Source organism: Zeugodacus cucurbitae, chromosome 6 (assembly GCF_028554725.1).
Source record: "Zeugodacus cucurbitae isolate PBARC_wt_2022May chromosome 6, idZeuCucr1.2, whole genome shotgun sequence".
In the NCBI taxonomy this organism is placed as follows: domain Eukaryota; kingdom Metazoa; phylum Arthropoda; class Insecta; order Diptera; family Tephritidae; genus Zeugodacus; species Zeugodacus cucurbitae.
In genome coordinates, this window is record NC_071671.1 from 33,285,952 (window position 1) to 33,300,181 (window position 14,230).

The 14,230-nt window shown below is 35.1% G+C and overlaps 1 protein-coding gene across 2 annotated transcripts in view; it reads right to left on the bottom strand.

Annotated features, from left to right (window-relative positions):
• The window catches only part of LOC105219646 (UDP-N-acetylglucosamine--peptide N-acetylglucosaminyltransferase 110 kDa subunit), a 132,609-nt gene that overhangs the window by 110,965 nt on the left and 7,414 nt on the right, over positions 1-14,230 (bottom strand). For both annotated transcript variants that reach the window (XM_054233747.1, XM_054233746.1), the window contains exon 3: positions 6,970-7,180. In XM_054233747.1, the coding sequence (XP_054089722.1) occupies positions 6,970-7,180 (211 nt within the window). The remainder of the gene's footprint in view (positions 1-6,969; positions 7,181-14,230) is intronic.

A 14,230-nucleotide genomic window follows, 5' to 3' on the forward strand; every position in this document is an offset into this window, starting at 1 on the left:
ATGTCCTTACGAAGGATCACTCCTTTTAAACTTTAAATGGAGTGGAAACCGAGCATTCTTTTGAGCTCTTTTGTACCTCCGAAACGAGAGCAGAGGGAGTAATATTTTTTGTCTCCAGAAAGAGCACGAAAAAGAGCAGAAATCCGACACACACAAACATAAACAGTGTTGTAAATAGTTGAAATTTTTTATTAATTTTTATATGTTTAAGATATAAGAAATAGTAATTCAATGTGGTCAAAATGGTAGACGTAATTTTAATATTTACGAAGAGTTGAATTTGGGAGCAGATTTTAGTGAATCTCACGGTTTCGATTTTAAAGTCTCCACGTGATGTAAAATTTTCTTTAACGGATTCTGCAAAATATGAAAAAAAAAATAAATAACATATCACTCATTTACATGAATAGTGTCATAACTCAAAAAACACGATTTTTGAGCTGAGTATGCAGAAATGTGCGCAATTTCATCGTCCATATTCTACAAAAATTTCATTCCGATGCGTAGAAAAATAAACCGTGAAATGAGAATGTGCCGTTATTAAACTTGTTATGTTGCAATATTTTTTAACCACAACAACGACACATTTGAGTTGCGCCAGGCATGTAGGCATGTTAGGCATGGTTTTTTTCAGAAAGAAAGACGTATTTTGTGTTACAACACATATTGTCGCAGGGTGGAATTTGGCTTTCTTTTCAGAAAGAACGACATATTTTATGTTAGAACGATATTTGTGAAAAGGAAATTAAATTTTTCATGTGGCTTTTGTTCGGCAAAAACGACACATTTAACTTAGGGGTCACGTTTATGCCTAAGAAACACCCTTAGTAAGCCCTTTTTAGTCCACTTATCATCATGATTTTTTTAAATATATTACATGCCACTAGTTTTTTCAATACACTTATGGCATTTGTCTATATTTGGTGTATAAGAGACAATTGAAAACTTTAAACCGTTCTCCTGAAAAATCGTCTTTTTTGAGTTGTGACACCATTCATGTAAATGAGCGATATGTTAGTTACTTAAATGAAATATGAACAACTCAGATCTTATCAAAAAACAAAGTTTTTGTTTTTAATCAGCTCTTCTACTAAGGAAAGCTCTTATATCTGGAGGCTTTGATGGATTTACTCAGTTTTTCTCCATCAATTTTTAGAATTTACAGCATTTATTATAAATGCAATTTTTTTATGTGCTTTATCTTTTTTATAAACCTCGTTTATTCCTCCAAAATGTATCAAAAAGCGAGGAAACAAACGATGTTTGTAAAAACTAACGAAAATGGCTTTATTGCTCACTTAATGCTCGAAATGTATGAACAAGTTTACTCCTTTATTACTCGATTTTGGTATTAATCCAAAGATTTTTTACCGGGTATATATAAGGCATGTATGTGTATTGAAATGAGGTCATGAGTATATTACGTGCGCAAAGTTTCTGTTTTATAACAAGTAAAGTGAGAAGGAGAACGATTTTGAGTTACTTAATATAAAGGAGGTCACACTAAATATTAAAATTTAAATATAACCTTTTACTTTTTAGTTAATTGTAACTATGTATTAAAGGCGTATAGACAAAGTAAGGAGTAATGTCGGAACGATTCCGATTACTTTGGCGGTCGTGGTTTGACAACGAATACCGGTATATATATAAATATTGTTTATCGGAATTATTGTTTTTGAAATATTTGTATTTAAAAGTCCAATTTTTTCTATAAGTAACACATGGTATTTCACACAATTTAACGCAATTTTCTCTTCTCACATTTTTCACTTTACTGTAATTTCACTTTTTTGTAATTTTCAATTTACACTATTAGCTTTCAATTTTATTCAAAATTTACATATATTTAAGATTTTTTAAGCAAAAATTAATTATTTTAAAAATCACTTAGTGTGCTAATAGCAGAAAAGGTTTCTGTATTTACAATTATGTGGAAACCGAGCGTAGCCCCATCTTAGAGACTATATGTGAAGAATTTTGAAAAACTGCGTTTTGTTTATTATCATAGTTCTTTGTCGTGGAACTTTCTTCTGCATCAAGTATATATATATATTTCCAAGGATGTCTGATTTTTTTCGCGTAGAACTCCGTTCTGCAGAGATGGCCTTCGGCCGCGCTTTAAAAAATAACCCTGTTCGAACCAACACAAGTGGTAGCAACATAAGGGATTATTCTCGATATGATTTTAATACTCTCGCAACAAAAGTTGCTAAGAGAGTTTTTGTACATATCTCGCAAACCAATAGAGCTATATAAACCAAACTTTCTGCAGTCGTTTTTTTTAGGCAATTCTTAATACAGTCTAAAAATGAAAGAAATCAGATAATAACCACGCCCACCTCCCATACAAAGGTTAGGTTGAAAATTACTAGAAGTTGGTTAACTCACTAAAGTAAAACGTCAGAAACACTAAATTTCACATAAGAAATGGTAGATGGAAGCTGCGCTCAGATCTTTTTTACAAAAATGGAAAAATGGGAGTGGCGTCGTCCACTTATGAGTCAAAAACCATATCTCAGGAACTACTCGACCGATTTCAATGAAACTTGGTTTGTAATAGTTTACTTACATCCCAATGATATGTTGTGAAAATAGGCCAAATCGCTTCACAGCCACGCCTACTTTCTTTATACCAGAACTTGGAAGACGATCTGAATCGTCTACTTTACAATATATAAAGTAATCACTAGTGAAGATATCGATGCAGAACTTTGCACAAATACTACCTTTATAGTGTGGCAGCCCCATTCTAAAAATCGCCGAAATCGGACCATAGGTTTTCAAGGCCCCATTAATCGAATATGAAGACCTCGGTGCTTCTAACCTAATATTATGGTTACCAACTTTCAATGGACTTTATACAATATATATAACGTATATGTGGGTCAAATTATGTATTATATAATATAAATAAAGTTAAATAAATAAATTGCGAGAGTATAAAATGTTCGGTTACACCCGAACTTAGCCCTTCCTTACTTGTTAAAAATTTATTTTGTTAAATAAAAGAAGAGGAATTTTTGCGAAATTTCTCATATATGGTATCTACAAAGTGGCAGCGCTCGTTTTCCGCATAATTGTAAACATATCTTGGGGAAGCTTAAAATCTTTAAATAAATGTAAAATTTGAATTTTGTTGAATGTTAGCAATGAAACTTCAAATATTTGAAGTGAATAAACTGCGTAAAATGTGTTAAAGTGTGTGAAATTGCTTGTTGAAATTTTCGATTTTTTGATCTTTAAAGCCGAATATTTCGAAAACTAGGCGTCTGCAGTATCTATAACCAATACATTTTTTAATCAGGAGGACATCCTCTTTCCAACGGTACCTTCAAATAGGGGCGCCAAAATACAGCGATGATATCGATACCATTGAACACGACCACAGCACAGTGGTTCCGCCGTAGGCCAAAAATCAAAAAATCCGTCTCTCGATTTTTTGACAAAATGTAAACCGATGGCCTCTAAATTGTCCAAACTTCTTATTTTCAAACCGGGTTTTCCCCAAAATCTAACGGTACTTTCTAAAATCAGAGTTAAACGCATGAACAACTGTATTTTTTTAAAACACATCAGATTTTTTTTTTTAAATTCGCAGCAAGAACGCACTTCAAATTGTTCTGGTAATTATTCAGGTTAACGAATCAAGATTATTTTTTAAGGATTTTGAAGCTAAAGGTATTTATTTTAACTTGTGAAATTAATTAAGACTAACGAGATTTGTATTTTTTGTGAAATTAGTGTTTTATATCACCTATTTTTTGTACTTTTTTTCTGTCTTCAATGTGTTTACATAAAGTTTTAGTTGTGTTCCCCCGCGATCCCCCGTTAGATTTATTTCACATTGTCTTTACCAGAGTCTTAAGGTAATAAAAGTGTTAAAGCTGGGTGCGGAAATTTGCAGATGTAGAAGTAATCGTCAAAATAATAATGGCCTTTGAATTAACTATTTTTAAGTTCAAACTCATTATAATTGGACTAAAAAAGCTTGGAAAGAAGGATAAACCATCTTTATTTAAATCTATGCACGGTTTACTAGAGGATACATTATAAGTTTTTGTTCTAATTATAATGGCTGTTGAATGGCAGTGAAAGAATGAACTTTTTTAAATTGGTTGATAATTTGCTTTTTCCTACATGATTTTTTTATATGATATTATTCTTACATGTTGAATGTGGGGGTGGATGGGACAAACTATAACGACAAATCATGTTCAGCTTGTGTATCGCTTTCTTAAATGTTTTTACAAAGCCTTACTGAAAGTTTTGACGCTCCGACCATGACCATGAGAAGTATTTTTGCGTATGATTGCCATATAATGGCAATTACAGTTCTATGGGAGCTATACGACCTAGTAGTCCGATGGACCCAATTTTTTTACTATATATTTTAAATAATTTTCTAGATTTTTGGTGAAAATTTCAAAGTGATATCTCAACGGGAATTATTTATGACCGCACCTTCATACAAGCCGAACCACTGTGCACAGCGCCGTTAGATCTGTTTTTTCCAGACTGGATATAAAAGCGAAGCAAATGGGTCTTTTGGTTTATGAGGACAAGACGAAATATCTCCTGTCATCAAACAAAGAGTTAGCGCATTCGCGTCTTGGCTCCCACGTTGTTTTAGTTGTAGAGGTTACTCACACGACACTTTTGTCATAACATTGAAGTTGTAGATAATTTAGTAATTTTAGAACCAGAATCAACAACACCTACAATGTCAGCCTTGAAATCAAACATATGTAAAATGACTCTTTCCAACAGGTGCAACTTTTGACTGAGTATGAATTTGCGACGTTGCGAAAGACCACAACACGTTCGGGGTGGGATAGATATCGAGAACTGAAGAGGGAAGCGAGACGCACTTGCAGACGTAAAAAGAAAGAAGCCGAAATGCGTGAGTATGAAGAGCTTGAAAAGCTGGCCGACAGGGGTAATGCTCGAAAATTTTATGAAAAGATGAGGCGATTTACAGAAGGTTTCAAGACCGGAGCATTATCATGTAGGGACCGAGGAGGTAATCTGGTAACGGGATTAAGGGGGGAACACTTCTCCGACCTGCTGAAAGGCAATGAAAGTACAATACCAGGAGATGGCGAACACGATTCCCCAATCGATGACGATGGAATAGATATTCCATTACCCGACCATGAAGAAATTCGAATAGCAATTACCCGCTTGAAGAACAACAAAGCGGCGGGGGCCGATGGACTACCGGCCGAGCTATTCAAATACGGCGGCGAAGAACTGATAAGGTGCATGCATCAGCTTCTTGGTAGAATATGGTCGGAAGAAAGCATGCCCGACGATTGGAATCTCAGTGTGCTCTGCCCAATCCATAAAAAGAGAGACCCCACAATCTGCGCCAATTACCGTGGTATAAGTCTCCTCAATATGGCATATAAGGTTTTGTCGAGCGTATTGTGTGAAAGACTAAAGCCCACCATCAACGAACTGATTGGACCTTATTAGTGTGGCTTTAGACCTGGAAAATCGACAATATCCAGATATTCACCATGCGCCAAATCTTGGAAAAGACCCGAGAGAGAAGAATCGATACTCACCATCGTTTCATCGATTTTAAAGCTGTCTTCGATAGCACGAAAAGGAGCTGCCTTTATGCCGCGATGTCTGAATTTGGAATCCCTGCAAAAGTAATACGACTATGTAAACGGACGTTGAGCAACACCAAAAGCTCCGTCATGATTGGGAAGGACCTCTCCGAGCCGTTCGATACCAAACGAGGTTTCAGACAAGGTGACTCACTATCGTGCGACTTCTTTAACTTGAGTAAGTCCTCTCTCGACGAAGAAAAATCAAACTCTACAAGTCGCTCATTATTCCCGTCCTGATGTATGGCGCCGAAGCGGGGACGATGACAACATCCGATGAGTCGACTCTTGGGGTTTTCGAGAGAAAGGTTTTGCGCAAGATTTATGGTCCTCTGAACATTGGCAACGGCGAATACCGCAGACGATGGAACTTTGAGCTGTACGATTTATACGACGACATTGACATAGTTCAGCGAATTAAAAGACAGCGGCTACGCTGGCTAGGTCATGTTGTACTCCAGCTCAGAAAGTGTTCGATGCAGTACCCGCTGGAGGAAGCCGCGGAAGAGGACGACCTCCACTCCGATGGAAAGAACAAGTGCAAAGTGACCTGGCTTCACTTGGTGTTTCCAGTTGGCGCCAAAAAGCAAAAAGGAGGAACGAGTGGCGCGCTCTGGTGGATTCGGCTATAATCGCTTAAAGCGGTTTCTACGCCAAATATATATATATATATGAATTGCAAAGTAAAGTCCACTTTCGACGAACTAAAACCAAACTCTACACGTCACTCATCATTCCGGTCCTGCTTTATGGCGAGACGACACAACATGAGGATAACATTTTGTTACCCTGCGACAACAACAAACAACGCTTTTTCTGTGTAAAAAAACGTTCGATGTGTAAATAATTTTGACTGCCTCTGTATATACATATATATTTGTAGTAAAAGTAGGTACCTTCCCACTGTACTAATAAGTTATGTGTAGTGATTTCTATTAATTTGATTGTATTAATTGGATCGAACGTGATGCAAGATATAGTAACGAAACTTTTTCATTTAGTGAAAACCTATTGTATATGTAACGATGATTGTAATCCATTCATATAACGAATATTGAATGTCTGGATGACATTTTATATTTTGAAAATAACTACCCACATTTGACCTTTGCTAATAGCGACATTAAACTACTTTCGGTTACACCTGACCTGAGCTCTTTCTTACTTGTTATTACTTTCACTTATGTTGATGCAAATCATGATAGAGCATTTATATTATAACTACAACAGTTACATTTTATTAATTAGGTCTAGATCATTTTTTTTTATTTATTGTAGTCGGATTCTCTTTTATGCGGTTTGTTTACAACTATATGGTAATAACATACTAGGCTAACAGTGAACCACTTACCTGTAAGCTTCAGCCAATAAAGGATTTTGTTTTATTGCAAGTGTTGAAAACTGTGCAGATTTATCTAAGCGACGACACTGGAAATGAATTGAAGAAAGAAGTAAAAGAACACCGGTATTTGTGCTATCCTGACGCCACAATTGCATACAGTGCTTCTCTGCGTTTTCATAATCCACGGCCTGGTATTCTCGATGTGCTAACTCTAACAACCCTGAAATAAACAGTTAATTTAAAATTTTTCAATTATTTTACATTATTCGTGAATCATTATTTAAAGGAAAACTAAGATATATTTAAAAATATATTCTGGCACCAAGTTTGTGCGTATTCCTACAGCTTTGTTCAAAATAATAATAGTGCTAAGGAGTCAATATTTGAATTTCTTATAAAAAGTGTATTACTTTTTTTTCTGAGTTGAATTGAGTACGGACATAACAGAAACATTAATTTTACTTTTATTAATATAAAACCGCTACATTTTTCAACAACGATAATAAAACAAAAAAAAGTTCGAAAATTCGTTCTTCAAAAAACCAGTAGGTTTTTTTAAAAAGTAACGGAAACATATGTAAATCTACAAATTATGTATAGATACAAAGAAATGGAATTCAGTATTTGGTCGAAAAGCCCTATTATATAAAACTGCCTTACAGGGACGTGGCATATAGTTTATTTGGCCTTCATAATTGGTTTTAGGTATTTCTTCCCCAGAATCGTTCACTATTACACAAATTCCGCGATTATTGCCTGGTTTGACTTTTCTGAAGTTATCTATATATATATACCTTAGGACCATTGCGCAGGCCAGGGCATGACCTTAATCCCTTGGTTAGCCGACTTGTATGTTTCAAGTCATTTTCCTCTGGAAGACCCATTTAAGAGGCATTTCGTATTCAGTATAAGTGTAGATATGATAATAAGGGCATAGGACAACAAAAATAAAAGACAAACCCAAACTAATATTTTTGATGCTCTATGTTTTACCGTTGCCGTAGTGTGTCTGGAGTGGTATTCAGTCTTCGGTAGACGATACACATACACATACCTATACTTTTCCAATTTCAAAGTTAAGACTCTAACACACGCACTATTATTATTTTGAACAGAACTGTATACAGTAAATCTTAATTCAATTTAAATAAAAGTTAAAATATGTTTTAAACAGAATACTAGGTAACTTAATGGAATTTCTAGGGTTTTACCAACATCTACATTATAATTTTAACTGAATTAAGAATAATTTCACATATTAGTATTCACAGCTCCAAAAACAGCAATTGAGTTATTCGAATTTATTGTATGATCTGCTACGGTAGTTCTGCCTTCTCCATGCTTCATAAACAAACTAATCGAATGATTCTGGTGCCGAATGGGGGACAAGACGAAATATATCCTATCATCTAACAAACAGTCAGCGCACTCTCTTCTTGGTTCCCACGTCACTCTTGACAGTTATAACTTTGAAGTTGTAAACAATTTCGTCAATATTGGAACCAGCAAGAAAAACAACAACAACCCTTGAAATCCAACGCTGAACCTGTCTTGCCTACAGGTTCTACTTTGCATTTATAAGAAATCCTCACTCTATCAAAATCAAACCAACAAAACAAAAATAAACTCCATTATCTCCATACATCTTGAATTGAACATTGGCAACGACGAAGACCGCAGACGACGAAACGATAAGCAGAGCGAAGATCAGGTGGAGAGTGATTTCGCTGGGTATTTCCAATTAGTCAATGTAAAGTGAAACAAGTAAGGAAGGGCTAAGTTTGGGTGTAACCGAACATTTTATACTCTCGCAATTTATTTATTCAACTTTATTTATATTATATAATACACAATTTAACCCATATATTCGTCATATATATTGTATAAAGTCCATTGAAAGTTGGAAAACATAATATTAGGTTAGAAGCACCGAGGTCCTCGTGTTCGATATATGGGGTCTTAAAAACCTATGGTGCGATTTCGGCGATTTTTAGAATGGGGCTGCCACACTATAAACATAGTATTTGTGCAAAGTTCTGCACGATTATCTTCACTAGTGCTTACTTTATATATTGTAAAGTAGACGATTCAGATCGTCTTCCAAGTTCTGGTATCAAGAAAGTAGTCGTGACTGTGAAGCGATGTGAACTATTACAAACCAAGTTTCATTGAAATCGGTCGAGTAGTTCCTGAGATATGGTTTTTGACTCATAAGTGGGCGACGCCACTCCCATTTTTCCATTTTTGTAAAAAAGATCTGAGCGCAGCTTCCATCTACCATTTCTTATGTGAAATTTAGTGTTTCTGACGTTTTACTTTAGTGAGTTAACCAACTTCTAGTAATTTTCAACCTAACCTTTGTATGGGAGGTGGGCGTGGTTATTATCTGATTTCTTTCATTTTTAGACTGTATTAAGAAGTGCCTAAAAAAAACGACTGCAGAAAGTTTGGTTTATATAGCTCTATTCTTTTGCGAGATATGTACAAAAACCCTATTTGGGGGCAGGGCTACGCCCACTTCCCCAAAAAAATTACATCCAAATATGCCCCTTCATAGTGCAATCCTTTATACTAATTTTATTTCCATAGCATTATTTATGGCTTAGTTATGGCATTTTATGTGTTTTCGGTTTTCACCATTTTGTGGGCATGACAGTGGTCCAATTTTGCTCATTCAACCTTCCTATGGTGCCAAGAAATAAGTGTGCTTACACAGACGGACGGACGGACAGACAGACATTCGGATTTGAACTCCACTATTCACTCTGATCACTTTGGTATATATAACCCTATATCTAACTCGTTTAGTTTTGGGTGTTACAAACAACCGTTATGTGAACAAAACTATAATACTCTCTTTGGCAACTTTGTTGCGAGATTATAAAAATACTAGAAATTAATAAATTTCTAACAAAATGTCGTATGTTAAGCATTGATTGCCCTCTTGTGAAAGGTCGACGTGATTCGAAAAGATTAAATTAAACAGTAACAGGGAGAGGACTCCTCACTGAAATTCTCGGTTATATTTTCTTTTAATACGAATGGACCATCTTTTCTTCTATGGAGAAAGCTATGCTTGCTCAATGTCTTTTAGTAGCGTTGTGCGTTTGATCGTGAATTTGGTTTTCACCACGAAGTAGCGCGCCTATATTCGGGTGATATCCTATAGGGCAACCAGGAGGTGGGGGGCGTATATAATAAATTTTTCGATCTCTTCCCCTTACTTTGAAGTTGGTTGTAAGTAAATTATAAGAATCGATTTTGTGTCGTGACCCTGTGTGTGAGAGAGAGGCGTACAAGTGGAGGTATTTGTGTTGTAGTATCCGTAAAGAAGATTAACGAACATCGGTCTCATTTAGCGACTACGATGTTCAATAGAAATAAAATACCACAGTTTAAAATCGGATTGTTGCTAAATTCTAATATTATTAATCCTTTCGACCCCGACTTTTTTCTGTGAAAAACTGAAAAATATTGTTAATTTCACTTTAAGATACATTTTTCTCTTTTGAACGCTTCACTGAAAACCAAAAATTGTATTACCACTATGGCCCAATGTTGCCCACAGGAAACTTGTGAGATTCAAAAAATCCAACTGACATAATCCAATATATAATTTAAAAAATTCGCTCCAGCGTAAAATTACTATTGAAGAATCACATAATATAAATGATCGGGTACAATTGCCAAGAGTATGGACATACCAAATAATATAGCACTTTAAGAAAGTGGATATAAATAAAACAAGTAAGGAACGGCTAAGTTCGGGTGTAACCGAACATTTTATACTTTCGCAATAAAGTTCAATAGAAAAACGAAAATCATCATAAATAGTATATAGGGACTGAGGTAATTCCTAAACCGATTTCACTCGTTTTCACCACCAAGATACAATATATCGAAGACTATACGCTCACTTAATTTTATGTTACCTATAATTAGGTACATGGGATCTGTGGGAAGTTATAACCCGATTTTAACCATTTTTGGTACATAGACAAACTGTTAAAAGAAAAAAATTCAAAAGGATTGAATTACATTAATATCTGAGAGATTTACCTATATTTTCGGTGAAAAATTACCCTTAGGGACTGAGTTCTTCATGTTCATTTGTTTCTTCTTTTTGCGTATGTAGGTTCTATTGTGTTTTAATATAATTAATCATTTAAAGAGCTCCAGACGCGTTTTAATAATATTTCAAAAAATGGAAACCAAAGGAAAAGAAATTAGTCTGTCGGAAAGAAAAATTATAATTAAGTTGTGGAAAGATGGTGAAAGTTTCAGAAAAATTGGGCAAACTATTGGAAGAGCGTATTCCTCGGTCCAGCGTGTAGTAAACAATTTAAAAAAAAAACCGGAATTTTAACGTCAAAACCGCGATCTGGCCGTCCAAAAATATTACCAGTCCGGGAAGAACGCAAAATAATAAATATGGTGAAAGTTAACCCTCGAATTACGTCCACAAATATTATTGAAAACGTAAATATAAGAAAACAATTTGTGCCGAAACTGCTAGAAAAGTTTTACGAAAAGCTGGATATCATGGCAGAGTCGCTCGAAAAAAACCATATATTTCACTTGTAAACAGACGAAAGCGCATTGAATTTGTCATAATCATATAAATAAGTCATCATTCTGGATTCAAGTGATATTTTTGGATGAAAGTGTGGCGTAAATCAGGAACTGCCCTTGAAACACAAAATCTTGTTATTACAGTGAAACACGGTGGTGGTGGAATTATGATATGGGGTTGCATGGCGGCTGGTGGTGTGGGTCAGCTTGAATTTATTGAATCCACAATGGATAAATGGGGTTATTTGAACATTCTAAAAAATAATTTGAAACAAAGTGCAGAGAATCTTAAGAATATACATTTTTGTTTTTGTATTTTGAACTGAAGAATATTAAGAAGCAATACATGTAAAAAATTTAAACTGAGTTATCTATTAATATTGTTTTTTTACTTCTCTTAAAATTTGTGTCCGGTGAACGCAGACTTTATTAGCTATGTGTATATATTATAAAGTGAACGAATCAGAAGAATTCAAAATTGAGTTATATGGAAAGTAGGCGTGGTTGTGAACCGATTTCGCCCATATTCCACCCGTGTCTTTTGTAGTTCTGAGATATGGTTTTTGAACCATAAGTGGGCGACGCCACGCCCATTTTGCAATTTGTATAAAAATCTCAGTGTAGCTTCTTTCTGATATTTCTTCTGTAAAATTTAGTGTTTCTGACGTTTTTCGTTAGTGAGTTAACGCACTTTTAGTCATTTGCAACATAACCTTTGTATGGTAGGTGGGCGTGGTTCAGAGAACTGCAAAACTCACTTTTTCCTTGAATCAGCTCATACGCAAAAGTTTCTATTCAATTCCAATCACTGAGCGAAACACAGCGTTGAGTAAAAATCAGCTCATGTTGCACCGCTCATTCGCGTACAATGTGAGCCTTCGGTCCGAAATGCTTTGCTCACGTTTGCTCACTTCACGAAATGTTTAGCTCACTTCACGAAATTTTTAGCTCACTTTCGCTAAGTGATTGGAAGTGAATAGAAACGTTTGCGAATGAGCTGATTCAAGGAAGAAGTGAGTTTTGCAGTTCTCTGGTATGTATATTGTTTTTGTATGCTTTGTTCGCGATCAGCTTATGCGTCACATGCATTGCACTAAGAATTTGGTACACATTGTGTTCTATTGTTGAGTTTGCTCATACCCATTGACTTTGCTCATACCCATTGAGTTTGCTCATAGGAGTTGAGTTTGCTCTTTTGTGTTTTTGTTTTCATTCAACACGATCATTGTTGAGCCCAATGAGCGAACGCCTGAGTAGAGCTGTTTCAACACGAGCGTGAATAAACTCAGCAAGCAAACGAATTTACCGCAATTGAGCTGAATTTAGCTCAGTAGCGAAAAAATTCACGAATGCCAGTTTGGTCGCTTGAGCCGAATGGGCTGATAGTTCGGGTATTGTTGGTGCATGAACATTTTTGCGCTCAACGGAAGCCGTTCTCTGGCGTGGTTATTATCCGATTCCTTTAATTTTTGGACTGTATAAGGAAATGGCTAAAAGAAACAAAAAACCTACTTGGGGGCGGGGTCACGCCCACTTAAAATAAAAATTACATTCAAAGGTGCCTCTCCCTAATGCGATGTTTCAAATTTTATTTATGGCTTAGTTATGACACTGTATATGTTTTCGGTTTTCGCCATTTTGTGGGCGTGGAAGTGTCGAAAGCCTCACGGTGTCAAGGAATATGTGTTCCAAGTTTCATTAAGATATCTTAATTTTTACTGAAGTTATCGCTTGCACCGACAGACCTCCGGATTTCAACTCCACTCGTCATCCTGATCTTTATATACATATAACAACATATCTAACTCTTATATTTCTTGGTGACACAAACAACCGTTATGTGAACAAAACTATAATACTTTGTGCAACATGTTGCGAGATTATTAAAATGTAGTAATTGTGGAGGAAATCAAACTGCTAACTATAGATCAAAATGGAATGTGTATGAAACGTGGTAATTTTTTTCGAACTATGCAAATGTGGTAAAAGGCAACGCTGTACAAATGCCATTTTTGCAAAATCAACCAAATGGAGGTATTCGACATTATTTAAAAAAAATATAATGAATAATAACGGACCCAACGGCAAGCATGTTTTCGCCTTAGAGGCAATAAATGAGCAGATTTTTGATTTTATTAAGTTAATTTCTATGCATTGATTAGGATAATAAAAATAAAATCAAGTTTTCAAACATTTCAAAAGTTATAAGTTTTTACACACTTATACACACTCTCCCATACATATGTATGTACTTTCTCGTTTCTTGCGTGGGTTCATTTTAAAAAAGTAAAATAAGGAAAATTTGAAATTATATAATATTATATGTGCAATGAGCTAAAACTTGATTACGACCTCACAGTTCGACCCGCTAGTGCGAGCTTGTATACTTCTAATACAGTGGAACTTCTCTAGCTCGAATTACCATAATCCACAAAAAAATTCGAGTTAGAGAGACATCGAGTTATAGAAATTTTCATTAAAACATAAATTTTTCAAAAAGGTATAAAATATAGATTTACCCAGATTTTAGTTATTTACTTCGCAAAAAGTTTTATTTAAATACAATAAAACGTGTATTCTGTAATTTTGTTTGTTCCACTTTGTTATTGTTTGGCTCTTGGCGTCTATAATTCAAGCCTTTGTTACACGATTTATGAAAACTGTAAGTGTAATATCATATTTTTTGTTCGCCTCCATA